The sequence below is a fragment of the Magnusiomyces paraingens genome (assembly GCF_902498895.1).
Source record: "Magnusiomyces paraingens strain CBS 517.90 genome assembly, contig: contig1, whole genome shotgun sequence".
NCBI classification, from domain to species: Eukaryota; Fungi; Ascomycota; class Dipodascomycetes; order Dipodascales; family Dipodascaceae; genus Magnusiomyces; species Magnusiomyces paraingens.
In genome coordinates, this window is record NW_022474067.1 from 1,198,180 (window position 1) to 1,219,926 (window position 21,747).

At 42.5% G+C, this 21,747-nt stretch overlaps 11 protein-coding genes across 11 annotated transcripts; 6 read left to right on the forward strand and 5 right to left on the reverse strand.

Moving 5' to 3' along the window:
- Positions 1 to 300: 300 nt before the first annotated feature.
- Positions 301 to 2,076, forward strand: SAPINGB_P000359 (uncharacterized protein; the record flags this gene model as incomplete). The annotated part of the gene is made up of 1 exon (XM_031995083.1): positions 301 to 2,076. One exon carries the CDS (start codon positions 301 to 303, stop codon positions 2,074 to 2,076), a length of 1,776 nt encoding a protein of 591 aa, XP_031850974.1.
- Positions 2,077 to 2,847: 771 nt separating this feature from the next.
- Positions 2,848 to 6,142, reverse strand: SAPINGB_P000360 (uncharacterized protein; the record flags this gene model as incomplete). The annotated part of the gene is made up of 2 exons (XM_031995084.1): positions 2,848 to 5,582; positions 5,635 to 6,142. The coding sequence occupies 2 exons, from the start codon at positions 6,140 to 6,142 to the stop codon at positions 2,848 to 2,850; spliced, it is 3,243 nt and encodes a 1,080-aa protein (XP_031850975.1).
- Positions 6,143 to 6,310: 168 nt separating this feature from the next.
- Positions 6,311 to 6,712, forward strand: SAPINGB_P000361 (uncharacterized protein; the record flags this gene model as incomplete). Its single annotated transcript, XM_031995085.1, has 3 exons — positions 6,311 to 6,460; positions 6,508 to 6,594; positions 6,641 to 6,712. The coding sequence occupies 3 exons, from the start codon at positions 6,311 to 6,313 to the stop codon at positions 6,710 to 6,712; spliced, it is 309 nt and encodes a 102-aa protein (XP_031850976.1).
- Positions 6,713 to 6,781: 69 nt separating this feature from the next.
- On the reverse strand, positions 6,782 to 7,813 carry SAPINGB_P000362 (uncharacterized protein; the record flags this gene model as incomplete). The annotated part of the gene is made up of 1 exon (XM_031995086.1): positions 6,782 to 7,813. The coding sequence occupies one exon, from the start codon at positions 7,811 to 7,813 to the stop codon at positions 6,782 to 6,784; it is 1,032 nt and encodes a 343-aa protein (XP_031850977.1).
- A 511-nt stretch (positions 7,814 to 8,324) lies between these two features.
- SAPINGB_P000363 (uncharacterized protein) lies at positions 8,325 to 9,362 on the forward strand (the record flags this gene model as incomplete). Its single annotated transcript, XM_031995087.1, has 1 exon — positions 8,325 to 9,362. One exon carries the CDS (start codon positions 8,325 to 8,327, stop codon positions 9,360 to 9,362), a length of 1,038 nt encoding a protein of 345 aa, XP_031850978.1.
- Positions 9,363 to 9,617: 255 nt separating this feature from the next.
- SAPINGB_P000364 (uncharacterized protein) lies at positions 9,618 to 11,402 on the forward strand (the record flags this gene model as incomplete). The annotated part of the gene is made up of 1 exon (XM_031995088.1): positions 9,618 to 11,402. One exon carries the CDS (start codon positions 9,618 to 9,620, stop codon positions 11,400 to 11,402), a length of 1,785 nt encoding a protein of 594 aa, XP_031850979.1.
- Positions 11,403 to 11,461: 59 nt separating this feature from the next.
- SAPINGB_P000365 (uncharacterized protein) lies at positions 11,462 to 13,045 on the reverse strand (the record flags this gene model as incomplete). The annotated part of the gene is made up of 1 exon (XM_031995089.1): positions 11,462 to 13,045. The coding sequence occupies one exon, from the start codon at positions 13,043 to 13,045 to the stop codon at positions 11,462 to 11,464; it is 1,584 nt and encodes a 527-aa protein (XP_031850980.1).
- A 661-nt stretch (positions 13,046 to 13,706) lies between these two features.
- Positions 13,707 to 14,612, forward strand: SAPINGB_P000366 (uncharacterized protein; the record flags this gene model as incomplete). Its single annotated transcript, XM_031995090.1, has 1 exon — positions 13,707 to 14,612. The coding sequence occupies one exon, from the start codon at positions 13,707 to 13,709 to the stop codon at positions 14,610 to 14,612; it is 906 nt and encodes a 301-aa protein (XP_031850981.1).
- A 501-nt stretch (positions 14,613 to 15,113) lies between these two features.
- Positions 15,114 to 17,822, reverse strand: SAPINGB_P000367 (uncharacterized protein; the record flags this gene model as incomplete). The annotated part of the gene is made up of 1 exon (XM_031995091.1): positions 15,114 to 17,822. One exon carries the CDS (start codon positions 17,820 to 17,822, stop codon positions 15,114 to 15,116), a length of 2,709 nt encoding a protein of 902 aa, XP_031850982.1.
- A 403-nt stretch (positions 17,823 to 18,225) lies between these two features.
- SAPINGB_P000368 (uncharacterized protein) lies at positions 18,226 to 19,275 on the forward strand (the record flags this gene model as incomplete). Its single annotated transcript, XM_031995092.1, has 1 exon — positions 18,226 to 19,275. The coding sequence occupies one exon, from the start codon at positions 18,226 to 18,228 to the stop codon at positions 19,273 to 19,275; it is 1,050 nt and encodes a 349-aa protein (XP_031850983.1).
- A 134-nt stretch (positions 19,276 to 19,409) lies between these two features.
- SAPINGB_P000369 (uncharacterized protein) lies at positions 19,410 to 21,353 on the reverse strand (the record flags this gene model as incomplete). The annotated part of the gene is made up of 1 exon (XM_031995093.1): positions 19,410 to 21,353. One exon carries the CDS (start codon positions 21,351 to 21,353, stop codon positions 19,410 to 19,412), a length of 1,944 nt encoding a protein of 647 aa, XP_031850984.1.
- Positions 21,354 to 21,747: the final 394 nt, after the last annotated feature.

A 21,747-nucleotide genomic window follows, 5' to 3' on the forward strand; every position in this document is an offset into this window, starting at 1 on the left:
CAGAAAAAAACCGGGTTGCCCTCACCATTTCACGAGATATGGCGATATAATGAATATTCAACACATTATAAACCTGTGGGGGGCTTCCAAAAGACCAAAAAATGCCTTTCAAAGCCGATCCGAAGGTTCTTATTCGGGCAACCCGATCACTTTTATGATCCAGTTAAACTGATGAGATTGAAATTTTGCATAAATAGTGAATCCTTTCTCATCTTGTTTTCCTTTTTTTTTTTTTTTTCATTTTTCATTTTTCATTTTTCATTTTTCAATTTTCAATTTTTACTTCAAATCAACAAAAAAATGGATTTTCAAAAGCTCAGATGGCTCACTAGAGCACCACCAAAAGGCCATCTAACTCGGTTCTTTTCTGTCTCAGCTCGCAGAAACACTATCAAACAAACATCGACTACCAAACAATCTTTCCCGTCATCTTCAACTTTCATTTTTTCTCTAGTTTCAGCAGCTGCAGCTTCAGCAGCAACATACTATTATGCAAAATCAGCGTTTCGAGATGAAAGCGTACTCCGTCCAGAATCAATAAATAAGTTCTGGCCTGTTAGAAAGTACGGCGGTGCTGCTGAGCTTGCGCAAGCATTCCCAGAATTTCAAGAATTTCTCAACGACCGAGTATCTACTGACCCCGAAGAGCTCAAACGCCACGGATATTCTGAATGGTCTACCATCAACATTGAACGTAACCCCATTGCCATAGTTTATCCAGAATCCACTGAAGAAGTCTCTCGCATTGCCAAAATCTGCCACAAGTATAGACTCCCCATGATTGGCTTTTCAGGTGGATCTTCTCTTGAAGGCAACTTTTCAGCTCCTCACGGCGGTATCTGCATTGACTTTTCACATATGAGTGCAATTCTTGCTATTCGACCCGATGATCTTGACGCTACTGTTCAACCTGGTGTAGGCTGGATGGACCTAAACCAACATTTAAAATCCCAAGGCATTGATTTGTTTTTCCCAGTCGACCCTGGTCCAATTGCCAAAATTGGCGGCATGGTTTCGACTTCTTGTTCTGGTACAAATTGCGTTCGCTACGGACCCATGCGTGATCACATTGTCAACCTCACTGTTGTTTTGGCAGATGGTACTATCATCAAAACACGCGGTAGACCCCGCAAAACATCTGCGGGGTATAATTTAAACCACTTGTTTGCAGGATCTGAAGGAACCCTTGGTCTTATCACTGAAATCACAGTCAAACTAGCTGTTGTTCCTGATCGCACTACAGTTGCATTATCTACTTTCCCATCTGAGCGCTTGGCTACCAGTGCTGCCATTGGAATTATCCGTGCTGGCATCCCAGTTCACTGTGTCGAACTTATGGATGACGTTCAAATGTGGGCTATTAACAAGTCAAACTCCACTGAGCGTAAATGGAAGGAACAAGCTACTCTTCTTTTTAAATTTTCCGGTTCAAATGCATTTGTCGATGAACAGATTGAAAAGGCTCGCCAGGTCGCATCAAAATACCAGTCCTCTTCTTTTGATTTTGCTCGCAACGATGCCGAAGCACAACAAATTTGGGCGGCTCGCAAAGAGGCTCTTTGGTCTTCTATGGCCCTCGGTCCTAAGGACGCTAAAATCTACACTACAGATGTGGCTGTGCCAATGTCTAAGCTTGCAGATCTTATCGAAGCCACCAAAAAGGACCTTAAAGATTCTGGCGTTGCTTTTGGATCTTCGCTCGGCCATGTCGGTGATGGTAACTTTCACGCAAGTGTCATTTATAGTGACACACCGGAGGATGCTGAGGTTGCAAAGAAAATTGCTGAGAATGTCAATTACCGTGGCCTTGCTCTTGAAGGAACCTGCACAGGCGAGCATGGCATTGGCATGGGCAAAGTCAAGTATCTTGCAGATGAACTTGGAACCGACGTTATTAACGTTATGCATACCATTAAGATGGCTTTGGATCCGTATGAATTGCTTAACCCTGGCAAGGTTTTTACGCGTGAGGTTACAGAATGGGCCTCAGAAAAGGAACGCAATGGAACATGGGGTGGGAAAGGTTTCAAGCTTCATAAGTTTGGACCGGAAAATAACACTGATGCAAATATTTGATAGAATAATACAATATATAACAGTTTCTCTGATTAGCTATTTTTTTTTTTGTAAATCCACATATTGACTACCACAAACATCGGTTGACTATGGGCCGAGATCAGAAAATATTAGTGTAGATCTACCTGAAAAAAGATGTTTGTAGTAGAATAGTAAGTTATAAAAAAAAATTGTTTTTGAAAGAAGAGTTTAACAAAATATTTTCACCTAACCCTCTAGTTCTCTTGAAGTTTTAATAATTCAGGAGTGATTTTTCTAATCTACACCCATGTCAACCCTTATCCCTACGTAATATATGCTTTTGTATCACCACTTAAAACGAAAACCTATCTGGTCAAAGATGAGGGCTTGAGATTAAAATCTCATTATTTGCCGGTCACATAAATGTGAGGTAGTCCCCCTCTTGGATTCATGAGGTTGTAAAGAAACATGTAACATTTTGAATAATGTGAAAACTGGTATATATATATTCCAAATAGACACCTGTTTTTTTTTTCTTAATTTAAAATCAAAATGATCTTTGAATTAAAAATATATATTTTTTTTAGAAAAAAATGTATAAAGGGAAACGAGCCTTGAAAAGGGAAAATATATTAGAGCCATGCTCTGTCTTCACAAGCCAGAAACCTTCATATCAATCTAGGAGATTATAAACCACAAAGGTCATTCATTACTCGGAATGATAGTTTATCTTTCTATCATTCTGTGCAAATGTTCTCCAAAAAAAAAAAAAAAAAAGTTCAGTTCAATATCTCAAAGTTATTCTATTTTCTAAAATCTGCGGTTAGACAAACGTGCCATTTTAAAACGGCTCATTTTCCTTGCCCCAAGAGCCTCTTCCTCTTCAACAGGCTCTATCTCTAATTCTTCAGGTGTTTTGCCAAATCCACCGGTCGAGTAAATGAGCGACTGTCGTGCCTTTTGGTATTCTTCCATGAGTTCTCGCCGGCTCACTGAATAGGTTTGGTTATCATCATCATCATCATCATCATCATCATCACCATCATCCTCATCCTCTTCGTCATCGTAATCAATATCATCTTCATCTTCTTTATCATCATTCTTGGCAACACCATTCTTTTTAGCTTTTATCAAGTGGTCAGGAAGATAGCCCATGCCTCGTGCATCAATTTCGGGCGCAGTTTCTCGCTCAACAAGAGTCTGCGCCAATACTGGACGTGCTTTTTCCTTTTTTTCTTCTTCTTTTCGCTTTTTTTCTTCTTTCTCTGTTTGCTCTTTCATCTTTTCCTCTTCTTCTTTGGTCTGCTCTCCAAGATGTGCCTTGATGAAGTCTTCTTCCGTCATCAACGATTCTTTGTAGTATTCATTGGCCTTTTTCAATACTTCTGCTGGAATAATTGACCGTAACCCATTAATTAAAGCGGGATTGATTACAGATCCAGAAGCTTCTTGATAACGGCTATATATGCCATCCTCGGTATCTTCTATCTGTTGTGAATTTTCTTCCACAACAACTTTAGGCTTTTCTTGGGATTTTTTCTCTTCCACAACTTCCTGAATCTCTTTCTCCACAATCTTGTCTTCTATAACTTTAGATTCAAGCTCTTCGATACGACTAGAAACAGGAAACTGAGGCGGTCTGTTTTTGCTGGCTTGCGCCTTAAACCTTGATACTTTCTTGGGAATGTCTTTGGGATCTGAAACAATGGGTACTGGTGTAGTATTTTTCTTTAAAGCCGGTACTTTGGCAGCCGGTGATTTAGCAGCCGGTACTTTGGCAGCCGGTGGTTTGGCAGCCGGAACTTCACGAGCTGGCGCACGCGCTTTTGGAGGAAGTGGTTGGAACTTTCCATTGGGGGCATTCGACTTAGAAGGCCCTGATGGGACTTTAGGGGCAACTGGAGTGGTCTTAGCAGGAGTAATGGTTGTCTGCAAAACTTTAGGAGAAGAATTCTTTATAGATGATGATTTTGTTGGAGAAGTTTTGAGAGTTGCAGTTTTAACAACTGATGTTTTAGGTGCAGGTTTAAGAGGCTCAGCCTTAGCAGCGGCAGTCTTCACTATCTGTGCATTCGAAAATGTCTTTAACGTACTAGGAGCCTTGTTTAGAGGTTTCGCTTTTGTGGCAGCAGCTTTTTTTTCTTCCACTTGCAAATGCTTTAAAGTCCCCTTGTGGTCGGCAGTTTGTAATGTTTTTTTCAAACTGAGATTTAACTCGCTAGGTTCACTTTTATGTCTTTCAACAATAGTAGGTTCACGTTCAATGACTGTAAAGCTTACAGGTGAAAACGAAGTGTCTGACTTTTTAGGTTTTGCTGCAACAGCTAGTGCAGCAGCTGTAGCCGCCGGATCAGGAATGTGCGGCTTGGGAAAAAAATTGATACCCGCGGCGGCTCGCTCACTCTTGAACCGCGACACCCGTGCGGGTTTTTCCGAATCACTGGTAGTAGTTGTAGTTGTATTTGCATGTACCGGTTTCTTTGGTGGTTGGGGACCTATACGCGCTTGCACAATAGAAGGCTGAGTTCGCGAGGCCGTGTAAATAGAAGAAGTTGGTGCCGGAGGCCCAGTGCGCGTAACAATGGCTGCTCTGGGAGTAACACGAGGCACAATGCGAGGATGAGTAGGTGCATCAGTCTCAAAAGTGTCAGCATCGTTGAGAGGTTCAAAGTTGGTTTGCGTCGAAATCATACCAGAAGAATGTGCAGGCTTCTTTTTTGGTGGGTTCTTATCAAAGCGCTTAACAGAAATAACCTCGCTGAACCGTACCTCCTTCTTCTTTTCATGAGTTTCTTCAACTTCTTCTTCTTCTCCAGAGACCTCAATATCTTTGGTAGTCTCAACCGTAGTAGTCTGGCCACGAACTCTGTTTAGTTCTTCTTGAATACGTGTGGCCATAGACATGGGGAAAAGAGTGCCTCTAGTTCTACCAAACTCGTCTTCATCTTCATCTTCATCTTCCTCGTCATCGTCGTTGTCATAGTCATGTTCGTTATCATCGTAAATTTGCACATCTCCACCATCAAAATCAGATTCATCATCAAGATCGTTGGCAATAATTTCGAGCTCAAGTAGATCCGATCTAGGAATGGCTGCTTCTTCGGCATTGTAGGGCACGTCATCAGGAGCTTGACTAACTGACGAATCTGTTTCTGCTGCAGATAAATCTGTTTCTGCGTCACTTTCAGATGACTCGGCTGGTTTAATAGGGGGTTCGACTAAAGCTTTGAAGGTGTCTTTGACTGGGACTTCAACTTGTGGTTGATCTTTTGTAAGCTCTATACTTTTAGCCGGTTTATCAGCCACTTGGCTTTTACCGGGAACTCCAGCTTTAATTCGACGTCGAGCATATGGATTTTCTTTGCCTTCTATCATCCAATCGGGTTTAACAGGGCCAAAAACTACCTTACCCTCTATCATCTCAGCATTGGGTTGTTGCTGTTGGCTTCCTAGTAACAAATCGTCACGGTTTTCTAGTAAACTAGCAAGCTTATCATTAGCGAACTGAGCCAGTTCGAGCGATTTCTGGGGGCGCACTTGCGTTGCTAATAAAATTAGTAAGTTTTCTAATCTCTCATAATAATAATAAGCACTCACATGTAATGTTATCATCATCATCTAACTCTTCAACAATCTCCATAATGGGAAGACCATCTTCGGTCATAAATGGATCATCTCCAATAGCATCAACAATTGCACCGCTGGAAAGGGCATCGCTGACTGTTTTCGGTAGTGGATCTTTACGATCTTGTTCTTCTTGAGCTTCAACCTCGTCAGCTATCCGTTGTAAATCAACTGTGGCGCGTTGAGCAGAATCAAGCTGTTTATCATAACGATCAATGTGTGATTGATGAGTTGATATCATGCGATCTAGAGATGCCAAAGCTTCTTGGGGTGGTAACGAAGCATAATAATCGCCACCAAGATGGACAATAATAGGCTCGCTTTTGGATTGGATCTCGCTAGCGGCGGCAAGAGAGCGAGCTTGTTGAAGTTCATTTTGACGTGTTACCGCGATTTCGCGCTTGCGAGCTATACTTTCACTAAGCTCCGATATCAGCGCTATCGAAAAGCTTTTGACGTAATCTGCGGGGTTAATAGACATTGTTTATGGTTGTAGAATAAGATGGAAGAATAAGAAAAAGATTTTGTAGGTGATTTTTCATACTCAAATTACGTAATTTTGCGGCGTGCCATTTTTTTTTTTGAGACGCTTTATTTATTTACCACCATCTTTTGACAACAAACACCAAAAACAACACATACGCATAAAATGGCCCCGACTCCACTGAGAATCAAGATCAACGCTCTTAATCGTCTCGTTAAAGAGGAAGGATTATATCTTCAAGAAGCCCAGGAACAAGAGATTCGAATTCAGGCTCTGAGAGAAGCTGGAGCTGATGAATATGAGATTAAGAAGCAGGTATGTTTGTACAATTAAAATACCATGATCCATCTAACTCTGATTAGATTGAGGTTTTAGAAGATACTAAAAAGATGGTCCCTGAGATCCGCAAAAAGATCCAGTCAACACTTGAAGGTTTAAAGGCAGCTGGTGTAAGTAAATTTTATACACTTAAAAAGTTCATGCTAACAAACACAGGAATCGGATAACGAGGAAGACAATGTTGCTGCCAAAGAAACCATTAAAAAAGTCGAGGAATTTCTCGCTTAATTACTAAATCTTTTTTTTATTAATTTTTTTTTTTCATTCTATTTTTCGGTATATACAATCTATTTATTTTTATTTCTTCATCTTGGCCCCGCCTTCTTTTTCCCACTGCTTTAAAGCAGCATCCCATTCTTCTTCCTCGGTCAGCGGTCGAGATTCTTCTTCAGCTTTCTTGAAAAGTTCTTCACGCTCTTCTTCCTCAGCCTCATCATACTCTTCTTTGTGGTCGATCCACCGTTCTTGGATATCCTGCACAATGCCTAAGTACCCGCCCTGGCGTGTGGCTTCAGTCCAAACAGTGTCGCCTCCAATCTCTGTAGATCCAAACATGTAACCTGTAGCTTTGTCAATAACTGTTAAGAGATGAATCATGGACTTTTTGTCTTCAACAGCGAGTACTTCAAATGATACCAGACCAAAGTCTTCGACCATTTCCGCAATAGCTTCCGTAAGTTTGGCGTAACGTTTCCCCAGAACTGTTTTTTGTTCTGCTTCAATGTGTGGAAATATATATGATAGATCTTGTACTTCCGTGTAGTAGTCGAGACTCATTGGTAATTCACCATAGTTTTTTAAAAGATCGATTTTACTAAGCACATTGATGTGAGGCAGATCGAGCTGAAGCATACTGCGGAGTGCTAACAGTAAAATAGAAATGTACTGAGAAGGAGATGTGATATAATATGAATCGACGAGGTGAATTACGGCTAAACGGTAATCCATTTTTTCGAGCTTTTTAAAGATCTGTTGCAAGGCTGAATGATGAGTAAAAAGTTCGACTTGGCCTGGGCAATCAAAAATCAAATAGTCTTGCTTTCCAAGAGATTCAATCATATTAACAAAATCATCTAATGAGTTTTCAACCTCTTCCAAAGCATACATGATACCGCCATTAGGACCAAGGTTGAGTTCAGACATGATATCTTCCAGTCGTGTAAAGTCGCGAATATCCAGTGCACATGGGTATGATATACGGTCGTTTGCTGGATCAAGGTTTATAACAGATGTCTTTCTACCAATAGCTGATAAAAACTGTTGCATACCGTTACAGTAGGTAGACTTTCCAGACCCTGGTGGGCCGATGACGAGTTGACCAAAAGGCATCAGTGTAATGTTGAAGTTGTGAGATTTGAGCGGTGGCGGAAAAAGCACTTGGAAAAGGTTTTATGTGAATCAGTCACGTGATCATTTGAGAATTTGAAGCGAATTTTTTTGAAATTTGAAATTTAGGATATTTTCAATGATCTTAGAATGGTTTTAATTTTATATGAAAGGATCATGTTTTAATAGTTAAATATATTTAAATGAAATTTAGCTTTTTTTAGAATATTTTTATTCTATTAATGTCTTTTCAATGTCAATTCAACGTCGACTCCGAGCATGTCGTCAATATATTCACGTGACTAGACTATTTTATACACACACAGCACATTTCAGACCGCTGAAATTGCCAACCGCCAACGCTACCGCCGCCACCCAAAACTTTGCAACTTTTTGCAAATCTCCACAAAAACACTCCATTGTCAAACAAACAAACAAACTCAGAGATTATTTGAATCTTTGAATACCCATCTCTTTTAGTTTAATATATACCCTTCATTTTAACAGTTAAAAAATGTCTGCGGAATTAACGCAACTTTCAAACAAAAATGTCACAGTAGCCCCCCTGGTTCTCCTGTCGGTGGTGGACCACTACAACCGCAGCGTCAAAGACACAAAGAAGCGCGTGCTCGGTGTTCTTCTTGGTGACGTTCGCGGGTCGACCGTCAAGGTGACCAATAGTTTTGCAGTTCCATTTGAAGAGGATGACAAGAAGTCGTCGGTGTGGTTTTTGGACCACAACTACGTTGAAGCTATGAGCGACATGTTTAAGAAAGTTAACGCCAAGGAGAAGCTCATTGGATGGTACCATAGTGGTCCTAAGCTGCGTGGATCTGATCTTGAGATTAATGAATTATTCAAGAAGTATACACCCAATCCACTTCTGCTCATTGTGGATGTGCAACCCAAGACTGTGGGAATTCCTACTGATGCATACATTGCCATTGAGGAAATTAAGGACGATGGTACTTCGGCGGAACGCACATTTGTGCATATTCCATCATCGATTGAGGCTGAAGAAGCTGAGGAAATTGGTGTCGAACACCTATTGCGTGACATTCGTGATGCTGCTGCTGGTTCTCTGTCGCTGCGTATCACCAACCAGCTCCAATCGCTCCAGGGTCTTCACCACCGGATCCGGGACATTGCTGTGTATCTACAGCGGGTGCTTGATGGCGAACTGCCTGTGAATCATGTTATTTTGGGCAAACTTCAGGATGTTTTTAATCTGCTGCCTAATCTTTCCACTACGACCTCAGTTTCCCAAGCTGATGCTAGCACTGGTGCTGAATTAAACGACCACGGTAAGGCCTTTACAGTCAAGACAAACGACGATATGATGATTGTATACTTGAGCAGTCTGGTGAGAGCCATTATTGCGTTCCACAACCTGATTGAGAATAAGATAGAAAATAGAAAGAGTTCAGCCATTGGTGAGAAGAAGGATACATCCAAATCTGACGCTGCTGGTGCCGACACACCTAAGGCAGAAGGAGCTGATGGCGAGACTGAGAAGGGTTCTGGTGACAAGACTGAAAATTCGAGAAAATAACGAATATAATTGAATAAAGGAGTTAATAAATAATTAAAAAAAAAATTAAATAAAAAGGATGTTGTTGGTTCGTATCTCATAGTACAACCGTGCATAATAAGATTATGGCCTTATCGCCACACGTTATTATCCCATCAAACTTTTTTTTTTACTCTTACCTACAACTACTTTTTTTTTTTCTCTCTTTCTCTCTTTCTCTCTTTCTCTCTTTCTCTAATTTATCTTTATTACTATCATCAATATTACAAAACACTAATGTCTTTACAGATGACTGGTTTCTGGAAACTATTTTTCAGATCCTCAGCTTCTAGGCCTCTTAGGAGACACAACTTGAACCACTGGTGGGCCCATAGATCTCCAGTCCCTGATGGCTTGTCTACACTGAAGGAACACATTCTGCGGCGCCATCGGGCTCTACTCCAGTTTCAGTCTAAATATCACGTCGCTTCGGGCTGGAATTATTTATATTGTCAGCGTCGCACTTCAGCTTCTAACAGAGATGCTTCTCATGACTCATGGGCTCCCTCGCGGTGGTTCCACCATGCTCGTGTGAACCACGCCCGGCGCGCATCTTATAAAGATAAGAACTGGTCGCAGGCGACATCAAACTCTTCTTCCTTTTTCAAAGAAGCATCCAGTAATCCTAAAAATAATAAGGCCTCTGAAACCCCGGTATCCCGGAAATCCAGTACTGAGGAAGATGACGACGATTACGAAATTGACTTGATTACCCTGCGCAAACGCAAGAAGATTCGGCCCCAGGCTGCTGAGCCTAAACCGGAACCCGAAAAGACTCAGAGCCCGGAACCAGAGCCCAAGAAGCGTAAAATCAGACCTAAGGCTGAAACTTCTACTAGCCCCTCGAGTACCGAGTTTAACGGAATTGAGAAGCTTCAGAAGCAACAGCAATCTGTGTCACCAGAACCCAAACCTGTCAATTCTCAAATCACTGAACAGGTATCTGAAAAGAAATTTGACAATACTACTGAGCCTGACGTGACACGGTTTTCAAAGCACACTGAGTCTAAAGAAACGGCTCAACCCGCAAAATCTCTTCATTCTGTGGACCCTGTTGAACCAGTCAAGCCCACTGAATCTGCTAAACCTGTTGAGCCTACCAAACCTTCTGAATCTGCCAAATCTACATCACCCTTTGTAAAGCCTGAATCTTCCCCCCTTGATCCCAAGAGTACATCCTCTGGTCTTTTGGGACATTACCGCAGTGCCGATGTCGACCTTGAGCGACTTCTCACCTTCATGTCTGACGAATCTGTTCTTTCTCGCCCTGGATTCAAAGGCCGCCCCTCTACTCGTGACCGTATCAAGCCTTCCGGAGAACGAGTGGTCAAGGAAGATTTGGACATTGAAGAGCTCATGCCGCTTGATATCCGCAGCCGGTACCGTGACAATACTGATGAGAATGACACCAAGCATGAATCTGGAGAAGCTGCGGCTCAACAATTGAGCGATGCTGATATTGCAGAACTTGACGCAACGCTAGGTCTTGCACAAGCTGACCGCGTCCGTGCTGACAATGACCGCTTCCGTCAGGCCAATGCGTTTAGTTTTTCACAAGAAGTCTTTGCTCATCGTGAAAAGGCCCGAACTCTTGGAAATAAAAATTTCTTCACGCCTGTGTATGTCGACAGCTTTTGGTCTACAAGTGGCAGTTCTGGCGAACCTTTGGCAAAGGAGTACGCGTTACTCACACCAGCTCAAAAGGTCATTCGAACTAACTACCCACCAATCCAGGATTCTCCCTATGGAACCCCGCCTCCTGCACGAGACTTGTTTACGACGTTATCAAACATTGAGCGTCCTGAAAAGTATATCAAGTCAATTATGCGGCTGGAAAAGCAGGGCTGGTCTATTGTTGGAGGTGGTGGTCCTGGAGGCATCATTGTGTTTGAGCGCGAGTATAATAAAAAGAAGCGTGAAACATGGTATGCCGTGAAAATGACCCTGGGATTTGTTGGGTTATTAGGCACCGCCTTGTTGGGTCTTCTTGCTACGATTCAAGTTCCTACAACCAAGATTTAAAGAGAAGAAATAAATTAGTCATTAATATATTTTTGCCAATAATAAAAAATAAATATAAATTAGTTTCCTGTAGTTTCAGTGGGTTGGTTGCTGTCAACATGTATATCGTTGAGACCCAGATCCTCGTTCTGTTCAAAAGTACGGTCGTAGTCTTCAACAGTCATATTTGGGTCTGGATCAGGAGCAAAGGGATTCTGAATGTATGAGCCAGCCAAAGGATCTTCAAGCTCAACGGTAAATTCAACTTTTCCATCTGTTGCTTCCTCCAGACGGTTCAAAAATCTTGTCCAATTAGTTTTGGTTTCAACTTCCATAGAGTCTGAAGTTTCAGAAAAGACCTTTGTTTCGAGTTCATCATGAACCTGGCGCAACAAACCTTCAAGAGTCGTAAAACGGCCACCCAAAGTTCCTGGTGTCAGATCTAGATGTAATTCTGGAACCTTAAGACCGGCAGTCTCTGATTTAAGGATATCACGGGAAAGGTCATCAGGGTCGGTGACCTTAAGTGTGATTCTGCGGCCCTGTGCTGGGATAGCACCGCCGGTTTTGATTTCGTTAGATTTGTAGCCGCACTTGTCACAGGACAGAGACATAAGAATAACGTCTTTAAAGTGGGGAATGTTGACAACCTTCATATGGGTAGGAGCAATATAGTGGCACACAGGACATGGTACTTCGAATGTGTGGACTTCACCATTGATGTCTTCCTCGGCAGCAGAAGCTACATGGGCAGATTCAGATTGGTTGCGGAGACCTGATGGCTTATCAGTCTGTTGTGAAGCAGTAGTACCCATGGGGACATAATCGTTAAGAGAAGAAGTTTGCATGGCATAAGCACCGGAGGGATTAGTTTCTTGTGGTTGATCAGATCCCGATGCCACATCAAGGCCAAGGAAAGAATTTTGTTCGTTTGAGCGGAAGTACTCAACGTGCGACCATTTGTGAGAAGCTTCACCGGGGACAAACTCAATCCACGAGTTTCCTGAAGGATCATCAAGAATGACAGTCAGAGGAAGTGTTTGTCCTGCAATTGCTGCTTTAATTTTTTCAATGACTTCTTGAATTTGGTTGTAAAGATGTTCATCAGTGGTCTTACGAGAAGGTTGATCACCTTCAAGATCTTCCTTAACTTGATTCAAAAGACCTTCAACGGAGGAAATCTGGCCACGCTTTGCAGGAATTTCAATGTCGAGTTCTGCAAACTTGCATGCACAATAGTCAGACTTGATAATTTGGCGTGTCAAGTCCTTGGGTGTTTCGACACGAAGGGTATATTTACAGCCCTTTTCTTGAATCTGACCAGCAGCTTGAACTTCGGAGTTGCGGAAACCGCAATGAGGGCAGCTAAAGGACATGATGATGATTTCACGGAAATAAGGGATAGATGTGAGAAGCATTCGAGTAGTACCGTTTTTGTGGCAATTCATGCACATGGATTCAATTTCTTGAACTGGGTGACCTTCAGCATCTTCAGCACCAGTGTCTCTGAGACCCTCGACAGTCTCGCTAACGGTCTTGAAGAACTTTTCAGGATGTTCATCAGTAGTAGTAGTAGTAGTAGTAGTAGTAGTAGTAGTATCGGTAGGCTCAGCCTGTGTGGTAGAAGCAGTGGCAGCGTTTGAATTTTCTATAGTATCAGCCATTGTTTTTTGTTTTTTAGATGGATCAGAATTAAAATTATCTATAGGATGTTTTGAAGACATCGAAAGGATTTCTAGGTTCTTTTATAGGAAAGACTTAGAACAGTTGAGAATTTGCTGGAAGCCTCGAGAGAATTTTTTTTTAATTTTTTTTTTTTTTTTTTTCAATAAACTGATTGATAAGCTTGATTTTTTAGGTAGAGAAAATGTAACAAAAAAAAAAAAAATTGAAAGATACCTAGCCATGTTACCCGGTTTTAATTATTACTATTATTATTATGTCATATATGTATGTAATATAATTGTGTAATAATATTTTGTTTGTAATATATCACGTGCTGCTTAGTCAGTTTTGATTTATTTCTTTTCTCGCGTTTTTTATTTTTTTTAAATTTTCTTCTTTTTTTTTTTTTTTTTTTTTTTTTATGGCACACACAAAAAAAAAAAAAAAAAAAATTATACAAGTTTTTTACAAATATATTTGGGCCTTTAAAGAAGAATCTCATTGAAACAAAAAAAAATTAAAATAGATTTCTTCTTTTATTTATAGCTATATTGAAATCTTTTTTTTTTTTTTAATCCAGCTTACGCTTTTTTTTTTTTTTTTTTTTGATAAAATTGATTTAACAAATATTTGTATCATCCCAGCCTCTCTCCACACAAAATGGACAACTCTGGAGAAGCCGCAGAACAACCTTTTTACGTCAATGCAAAGCAGTACCACCGAATTCTCAAGCGACGAATAGCCCGTGCAAAGCTTGAAGAATCACTCAATGTGGCTCGTGGTCGACGGCCATATTTACACGAGTCCCGGCACAAGCACGCTATGCGACGGCCGCGTGGGCAAGGTGGTCGGTTTTTGACTGCTGCAGAAATAGCTGAACGTGAGCGCAAGGAAGCTGAAGACCGTCGATTAAAAGAAGAGGGGGGATCAGAAGAAGCACCTGGGAGTGAGGATAGTAATGGCAGAAATATGGGCGAGCAAGAAAATGGCGCGGCGATGGCGGCAGCAGGAACAACAAGGAATGGTAACGGCGCGGAGATTTCAAATAATGGGACCTCTTCGTCAAACGGAAACATCACGATGGCCGAACCTCTGTTAAATTTACATCCTACAAGCAATAAACCGCTGTTTTCAAACGACAGATCTAATGAAAATACCAATGGTGGCAATACCAGCAATAACATTAACGAAGACACGAACAACAACAATAATAATAATACCAATAATAATACTAATAATAATAATAATAATGACCATCAACAACAATCTAACGAAGCAAATGTCCGTCAACAACTTAATGAGAGCAGCAGGCCTGGCGATGTGACCGTTAACAGAATAGGATCAGCATCCACATCCTCTCCTTCAACAGCCTCTTCAAATAATAACTCTTCTTCTTCTTCTTCTTCTTCTTCTTCTTCTTCTTCTTCTTCTTCTTCCTCTTTTGCAGACGGACTGGTTGGTCTGCCGCTGGGCCCCGCGGGCGGCGCGCTCAAGCAGGACGCTGATGGGGCGAGTGGATTACCATCGCATCTTGCGGGATCGGCTCAGCAACTCATTTCGAGTTGATTTTCATACTTTTTTTGGACTAAATAATAATCGGGCGATCCGGCAGGTACTTTTTTTTTTTTGAATATTATTACTTTTACTACATATTATATATTATTCTTTTTATCATTATACACTTTGAACGAAAATCCCAGGTTTCAAATGCCCTTGTTGACGGTCTTTCAATTTCAATTTTAATTTTTTTTTATGTCCCGCTTTAGCAAAAAAAAAAAAATAAAAATAAAAAAAATAACAAACGCCAAAAGGTTTCTGGCCAATAGGACAGCGTGGTCTTCTCCACCCGCGCGCGGCTAAGTACTTATAAGTACAATTACGACATTAGACACAAAAGTTTTAAGCAGCAGTCGCAGCAGTGACAGTAGTAGAAGCAGTAGCAGCAGTATAACTTTGAAAGAAAAAAATTGTGGACTTTAATGAAGAAGAAAAAATAAATAAAAAAGAAATTAAAAATACAAGTGGATTTTGTATACATTAAACAACTATCAACTATATTATACATTTTTACAGAGCAAGAGGCAGGTACAGGACCCTTGTACGGGTCACTTGTTCATGCGCGTAGCGAGCTATGTCGGTGATGTTTGTGGAGACCCCGGGCCCGGCACGGGCGTCTTGTGCTAAGGCAGCAAGACACGCGGCCGCCGTTCCTGAATCGGCTGGTATGTCAAACAGTGCAGCTACATAATATGTATCTGCTGTAAGTTGGAGTAAAGCTTGAGTTCGTTGTTCCAAGAAATTTTGCGAGAAGGAAGAAGAAGAAGAAGAAGAAGGCTCCGAGGTCTCAGCCAAAGTTTCTGATTCTTTGCTCTCAGATTTAGTCGATTCTGATTCTTGAGATTCAGGCTCTTGAGATTCTGTTTTAGGTTCTTCTTTGTGCTCCTCTTTAGATTCCTCTTTGGATTCCTCTTTGGATTCCTCTTTGGATTCCTCTTTGGATTCCTCTTTGGATTCCTCCTGGGGTTCCTCTTTGGGTCCTTCTTTGGGTTCCTCCTGGGTTTCTTCTTTGGGCTCTTCTTTAACCTTTTGAATCTCCTCGTAAACCTCCTGTAGTCGTTCCAAGATGGCTTCACCAACGGCCTTTCGAACAACCTTGGCGCCTTCCTCATGACCCCAAACAAGCGCATCACGCCCAACATCTCCACTGATTCTATCAACAAGCTCGGTCAGGTACCGCAGTGTTCCTAACGACGGGCCATCAGGCACACTGGGGTCTGCCCAAAGCCCGGAGTCGGCCATGATGTGCTCTTTGACTTTTAAGGCTGGAACTTGGGACTTTGAAGCAAGCGCATTTGCCAAATGCACAAACAATTCAAGTGACAGTTCATCAACAGCCTTGTGCCGGGCAGAAACTGCAGACGCGTCCGTATCTGGAACAGTTTCAAAGTCACGGGCAAAAAGTAGCGTAGATCGAATGAGGACCAAAATGGCACCAACACATGGCCCAGTTTTTGATAGGAGCGAGCGCACTTCAGACAGCATGTCCTCATGGACTGCAGCAAGTGTTTGCGCAACATGACGCGCAGCAGCCTCGTGAATTTTTGTTATGCTTTCGCGCTCGTCTGTCCGCCACGCGTCACCCATGTCATCATCATCAAAATCGTCAACCCCGCCATCGAGGTCTATTCCAAACGACAGTGCAAGGTGTGTTTTGAGTTTGCCAAATGCATCGACATGGTCTTTGGTTGCCGACACAGTAGCCAGCCAGTCGCGATACTCGTGGGCGACTGGTCGAATGAGTCCTCGTGAGCCTGAAGCATAATCTTCAAGAGCGCCGAAAAGCGATTCTGCATATGCGTAGCCGCGGTGACTGGCAAGTAAATCTGCCGCAAAATCTGCAGAAAAAAGTGAGTCTGTATGTACACTTGTTGCATTTTGTTTGTCTGCGCTTCTCAAAAGCTTTGAGTGAATGGATCTAAGTGCTGGTTCTTGGGCAAGGAGTTGTGTGATAGCTGCTTCAATTGCCGAGTGGAATGAGCTTGTCCAAGCAGGAACAAAAACGTCTCGGTAAAAGGACTTGCCATCTGTGCTTGAAAGATTGCGGATGCTTGCAGTATCACGGGCTGCTTCAAATACAGACTTGTAGAGATCTACAAGAGACTCGAGAGAAGAAACGTTGGAGACAAGTTTAGGGACGTGGTTTTCAAAAATTTCGACAGCACCATTGGCAAACTGGTGTAGCTGGTTTTTAAGATACTGAGCAGTTTTAGTTGACCGAGTGATTCCTTCAAGACACTCTTCTGGGAAAGCACGCTCGGAGCGAACAGCATCAGGTAACCAAGCGCGGTACTTGGGTAGTTTGAGCTCAATGTCGTCGGCAAGTTCTGGGACGTCAAGAAGAGCATAAACATCTGTTTGTTTTTGAATTGCGTGAGGAACTGAGTTTTTAGAAAATGCACGCTGAGCAATGGCAATAGTTGATGCAACAAGAGTCAAAAGAGTCGGGAGGATTGTTGGAGCTGGAGAGTCGCGAAGCTTAGTTTCAATATACTTTAAGCGGGCTTTTAAAACACGCTCGAGCACAACTGCTGGTGCAAGTCTGTGTAAATGAGCATAGGCCAAAAACAGAGTATTTGATGTGGATGAAGAAACAACATCGCTGGAGCCACGGCCATCAAGTAATAACGCAGTGAGAATTTCGTCGAATTGGGCGTGTAAGCGTCGCAGTTCGGGATTGGTGGTCTTATTGCTGAGCATTTGCGCGAGACCTAAGCTTCGAGCAATGACAAGAAACCCGTGATCATCTGAACCAAGATCTGGCGAATTGAGTCTGCGCTTTATGAATGAAAGTGAGGCCGCTAATAACTGAGAAGCAGCGGTATCTTGAAGATGTTGGCGACGTGCACCGTGACTTGGGATAGAACCCGATTTGTTGTTATTGTTACGTATGGTCAAGTCTCCTCCGGGTACTATTGCGTCAACAAAGCGCGAAAAACAACGTTCATGTGCTTCCCATGCCATAGACGAGCTTCCTCCGTGAGTTACGAGACCCGAAAGCGCGGTGTCAGTTTGCGCGACAACCGAATCCATGGACACGATGATGTCTGCTGTTTTTAGCATATCACGGTACCTGTTTCCGACCAGGTCGCGGAGCTGTGTCTTTTTTGCAGCTGCGAGAGCACGCAGGTCATCATTGAGGATTCTGATTTCTGGGACCGAATAGTTGACAAATGCTTCATCCCAGGAGGCAATGGATGTTAGCGGCACTGTAGTCATAGTTGGTGCCTTCTTTTATGATTATGTGTGTGTATGGTTTAATGTAATTAGCTTTGTTATATTACCAGACTTGATTTAATTAATTAATATATTACTACTTGTACAAGACATTTAATAATGATGATAGTGATGATATTTATAATTATAAAAATAATAATAATGCTACGTGGAGGTTTCTTTACATAGGAATGTAATAACGTGTAGCTAATACCCAAAAAAATGATTACATTGAAAAAGGGGTCTTGTCACGTGTCTCCCGCCCAAGGGGGCCCTTCGAATGCTGTTTTTTTTTTTCTGCCAAAATTGCTGCTGTGGAATTTGCAATCTTCTTTCTTTTCTTTCCTTTTGCCATCTGACCGTCCATCCAACTTATACCCTCATCCCCAATAAACACCATTCAGCAATGGCCTATCCCGATAAGAAATCTGAAGATGAGCCAAAGGTGCCCGCTGGCAGTGCCCTTTCGTCCATCACAAACTCGCCGCCAATCGCAATCTTTGCATACTGCGCGTCGTCCATTCTGATGACAGTCACAAACAAGTACGTGCTTTCTGTCGGATACTTCAACTTCAACTGCATTCTGCTTGCTATTCAGTCGCTTGTCTGTCTGCTTTTCATTCAAGCCCTCAAGGCCTTCGGAATTGTCAAGTTCCGTGATTTCAACGCTTCTGAAGCCAAGAAATGGTTCCCGATCTCAGTCCTCTTGGTTCTAATGATTTACACCGCGTCCAAGGCCATGCAATACCTCTCCATTCCAGTCTTCACCATCTTTAAGAATGTCACTATCATCCTCATTGCTTACGGTGAAGTCATTTGGTTTGGTGGTGAGGTCACTCCTCTCACTCTCTTCTCCTTTATCGTCATTGTCCTTTCCTCTGTTGTCGCTGCTTGGTCCGATCTTTCCATCGCTGCCCAGGCTGCCGCCAAAACCTCTACTGAGGCTGTTTCTTTCTTCAGCGGTCTTCACATCGGCTACCTTTGGATGTTTTGCAACTGCTTGTCCAACGCTGGCTTTGTCCTCTTCTTGCGCAAGCGCATTAAATATTTTAACTTTTCCGACTTGGACACCATGTACTACAACAACCTCCTGGCCATCCCTGTGCTTTTGGTTGGCTCTTTGCTCTTTGAAGACTGGTCCGCTGAAAACGTGGCCAAGAACTTCCCTCCTGAGTACAAGAACACGGTCATCTTCCTTATGATTCTTTCGGGATTCTTCTCGCTTGGTATTTCTTACACTTCTGGTTGGTGTGTGCGTGTCACTTCCTCCACCACCTACAGTATGACGGGTGCTCTTAACAAGCTCCCCGTAGCCCTTTCGGGTCTTATCTTCTTTGATACTCCCGTCACCTTCTACTCCGTGACGGCCATTGCTTTGGGTTTTGCTTCGGGTGTTCTGTACTCGATTGCTAAAATCCAACAGAAGAAGCGCAACGAGCAAACTCTTCCCAAGTAATATATGACGGTTATTTACTATTTTATATATATGATATATATATATATATATAATATAACATAATATTTAGAGAAAACGGAGAAATTTCTCTAAATGAGATTTTTTTTATTCTTATTTTTATTCTTATTATTCTTCTATAATTGAGCTAATAAATCCTGATACAATTTTGTGGTAGGGACACGTTCTTTAGGCAGCTTAGAGTAGAGCAGGGCATAAAGCTGTGACCGCTGGATGGGGACAAACTGACCCGATAGCAACCGGATAATGACGGGAAATGAAAGATACCAAAAGCGAATTCGTGAATAGAGTAGCCGGTATTGGAAAAAAATTGTGGAAAATGGCAATGGTCGAGGTTTCAGGTAAACATAGTTTGTTGTTGTACTGTTGACAGATGCTATGGTGTCGACAGGAACAAATGATATTCCACCAGGTAATCGCTTATAATCTTTAAAGTAAAGCATAATTGCAAATAATGGGAAATGATTTAAGTATGCCAGGCATGATTCCAGCAGGGCATTGACGAGAATAATGCCGAATCGGCAAGCAGCAAAAGTCAAGTAGAATACCAAGACAGTTGGCAATAGAAATATCAAAGAGGTGAAAAAGATAGTACCCATGAGCAACTGGTCCAGTTCATAAGTGCACGAGTCGACACGGTTTCGCAACACGTTGCGTTTTTTCCCACGGAAAAGATGAAAAAGCGAGCGCAGCACTGTTAGTTGCCAGTGGTAGATGCGGCCCGAGGCCAGGTAAAAGGCGTAAACATGGGCTGTTGCCAGAGACACAAGGTCTGAGACGAGTGAAAGTAAAAGTGTTGCACCGCCAAATCCAGAGTAGGCAACGACGAGAACCATGGATGAAAAAAATGGTCTTAGCAGAGTTAGGGCAACTCGCCAAAACTGAACAACCCAAATGAAAAGTCCGCCGAAAAATGCAGCTAGTTCATTATTGAGTTTAAGACCTCCAGGCCAATCCATGAGCCATAGAATGGTCCGCTCAAAATCGAGGGTTAGCAAATCAACAACACGAGATAATTGCTGGCACACGTCTACTCGGAACTCAAGCAGAAGTTTTGCCATGGTAATTCCGATGATTACGTCGTTAATAATAAGCCAGATGCTATTGTAAAACAAAACGTATTCAACGTTAAATGCAGCATAGTTTCGTGTCCAGTCTTGAGACTGCTGTCTGATCCGCAGATATTGTACGGGCCAGTAACAAAACTGTTGCAATCGGAGATCAATCTGCTGTGCAGTTGCTGAGAGCTCCTTGAATGCATGCCAATGGCCTTGGGGAGACGTTGGTCGCCATTCTATCAAGACCAGCGCTGTTTCAGCACAAAGCCGGAGACCACAGACAATGTATATTAAAAGACGGCTGAGAAACCTCGAAATTGCTCGTGGGCCTTGCCAATGTTGTGGCCGGTTCTCCAAGACTTGTGATGTGGATTGTTTCCGTAATGCAGCTCCTAAATCCCGACATGTATTAAGCTGTGCAATGCAGTTGTGTAAAATACGTGAGCGGTTATCAAGATCTTGTTGAGAATACTCAGCGTGGCTCTTGACTCGCGCGCAAAGCTCTTGTGTTTCGAGCTCCTGGTCCACTAGTGACTTTTCCAGTTGCTCTGAAATGACAGTGAACGAAGCCTTTTCTGGGAGCTCTAGAGAAGGAGGATGAAGTGCAAAGTATTGCAATCTGTATGATAGTGGCGGATCAAACAAAATGACCTGTGCATATGTGTGATCTGGGCAATAGTGAAGCACAGGGTACTTTGAGTCGGCTTTGATTTCTGCTGAGAATAATGCAGGATCCCCCTGCAAGTCTGGCTTTTCCATGTTGACTGTCCCAAGAACAGATAACCTGGAGACCCCACAGATGGAATAGATTTGCTCGGGAGGCAGGTGGTAGTTGGCTAGCAGAGCGTCTGAGGCCAGCAAAGACGCAGCCACGGCCGGAGCGACGCGTGGAAGCGTCGTGACCACCACCAAGTCCTCTGGTCCATTTCGCCAGCCAATGGCCACAGCCGGAGAATCATGAGCCAGCGCGTTTGTCGGCCAATATATTCGTACAACCGTCATATTTGGTGTATGAGTGTGTGGTAAGACCTTTACTTGTGAATAAGTGGTTGTGTGAGTTGTTGTTATTGTTGTTGTTGTTGCTGCTGCTGTGTTTACATACCTCGATACTACTGCTGCCGCTCCTGCTGCTTCCTATGTACTGGTGTACTTATTATAACTTATTTTGGGCTTAATGAAAGAATGAAGATTTTATTTTATGGGAACTAAATAACTTTTATATATTAAATACAGCCCTGTCTTAATACCGACTGCCGGATGTGCCCTAACTAGTGGGTTTCCCCCCCCACCACCGTGGCAGTGCTTTTTCAATCGTTTCTTTATGCACCGCCGCCAACCAGCCAGCCAAAATGCAAAGCCAGTTAAGTCTAGCAGCCAACAAGCCTCCTTTTCCCAT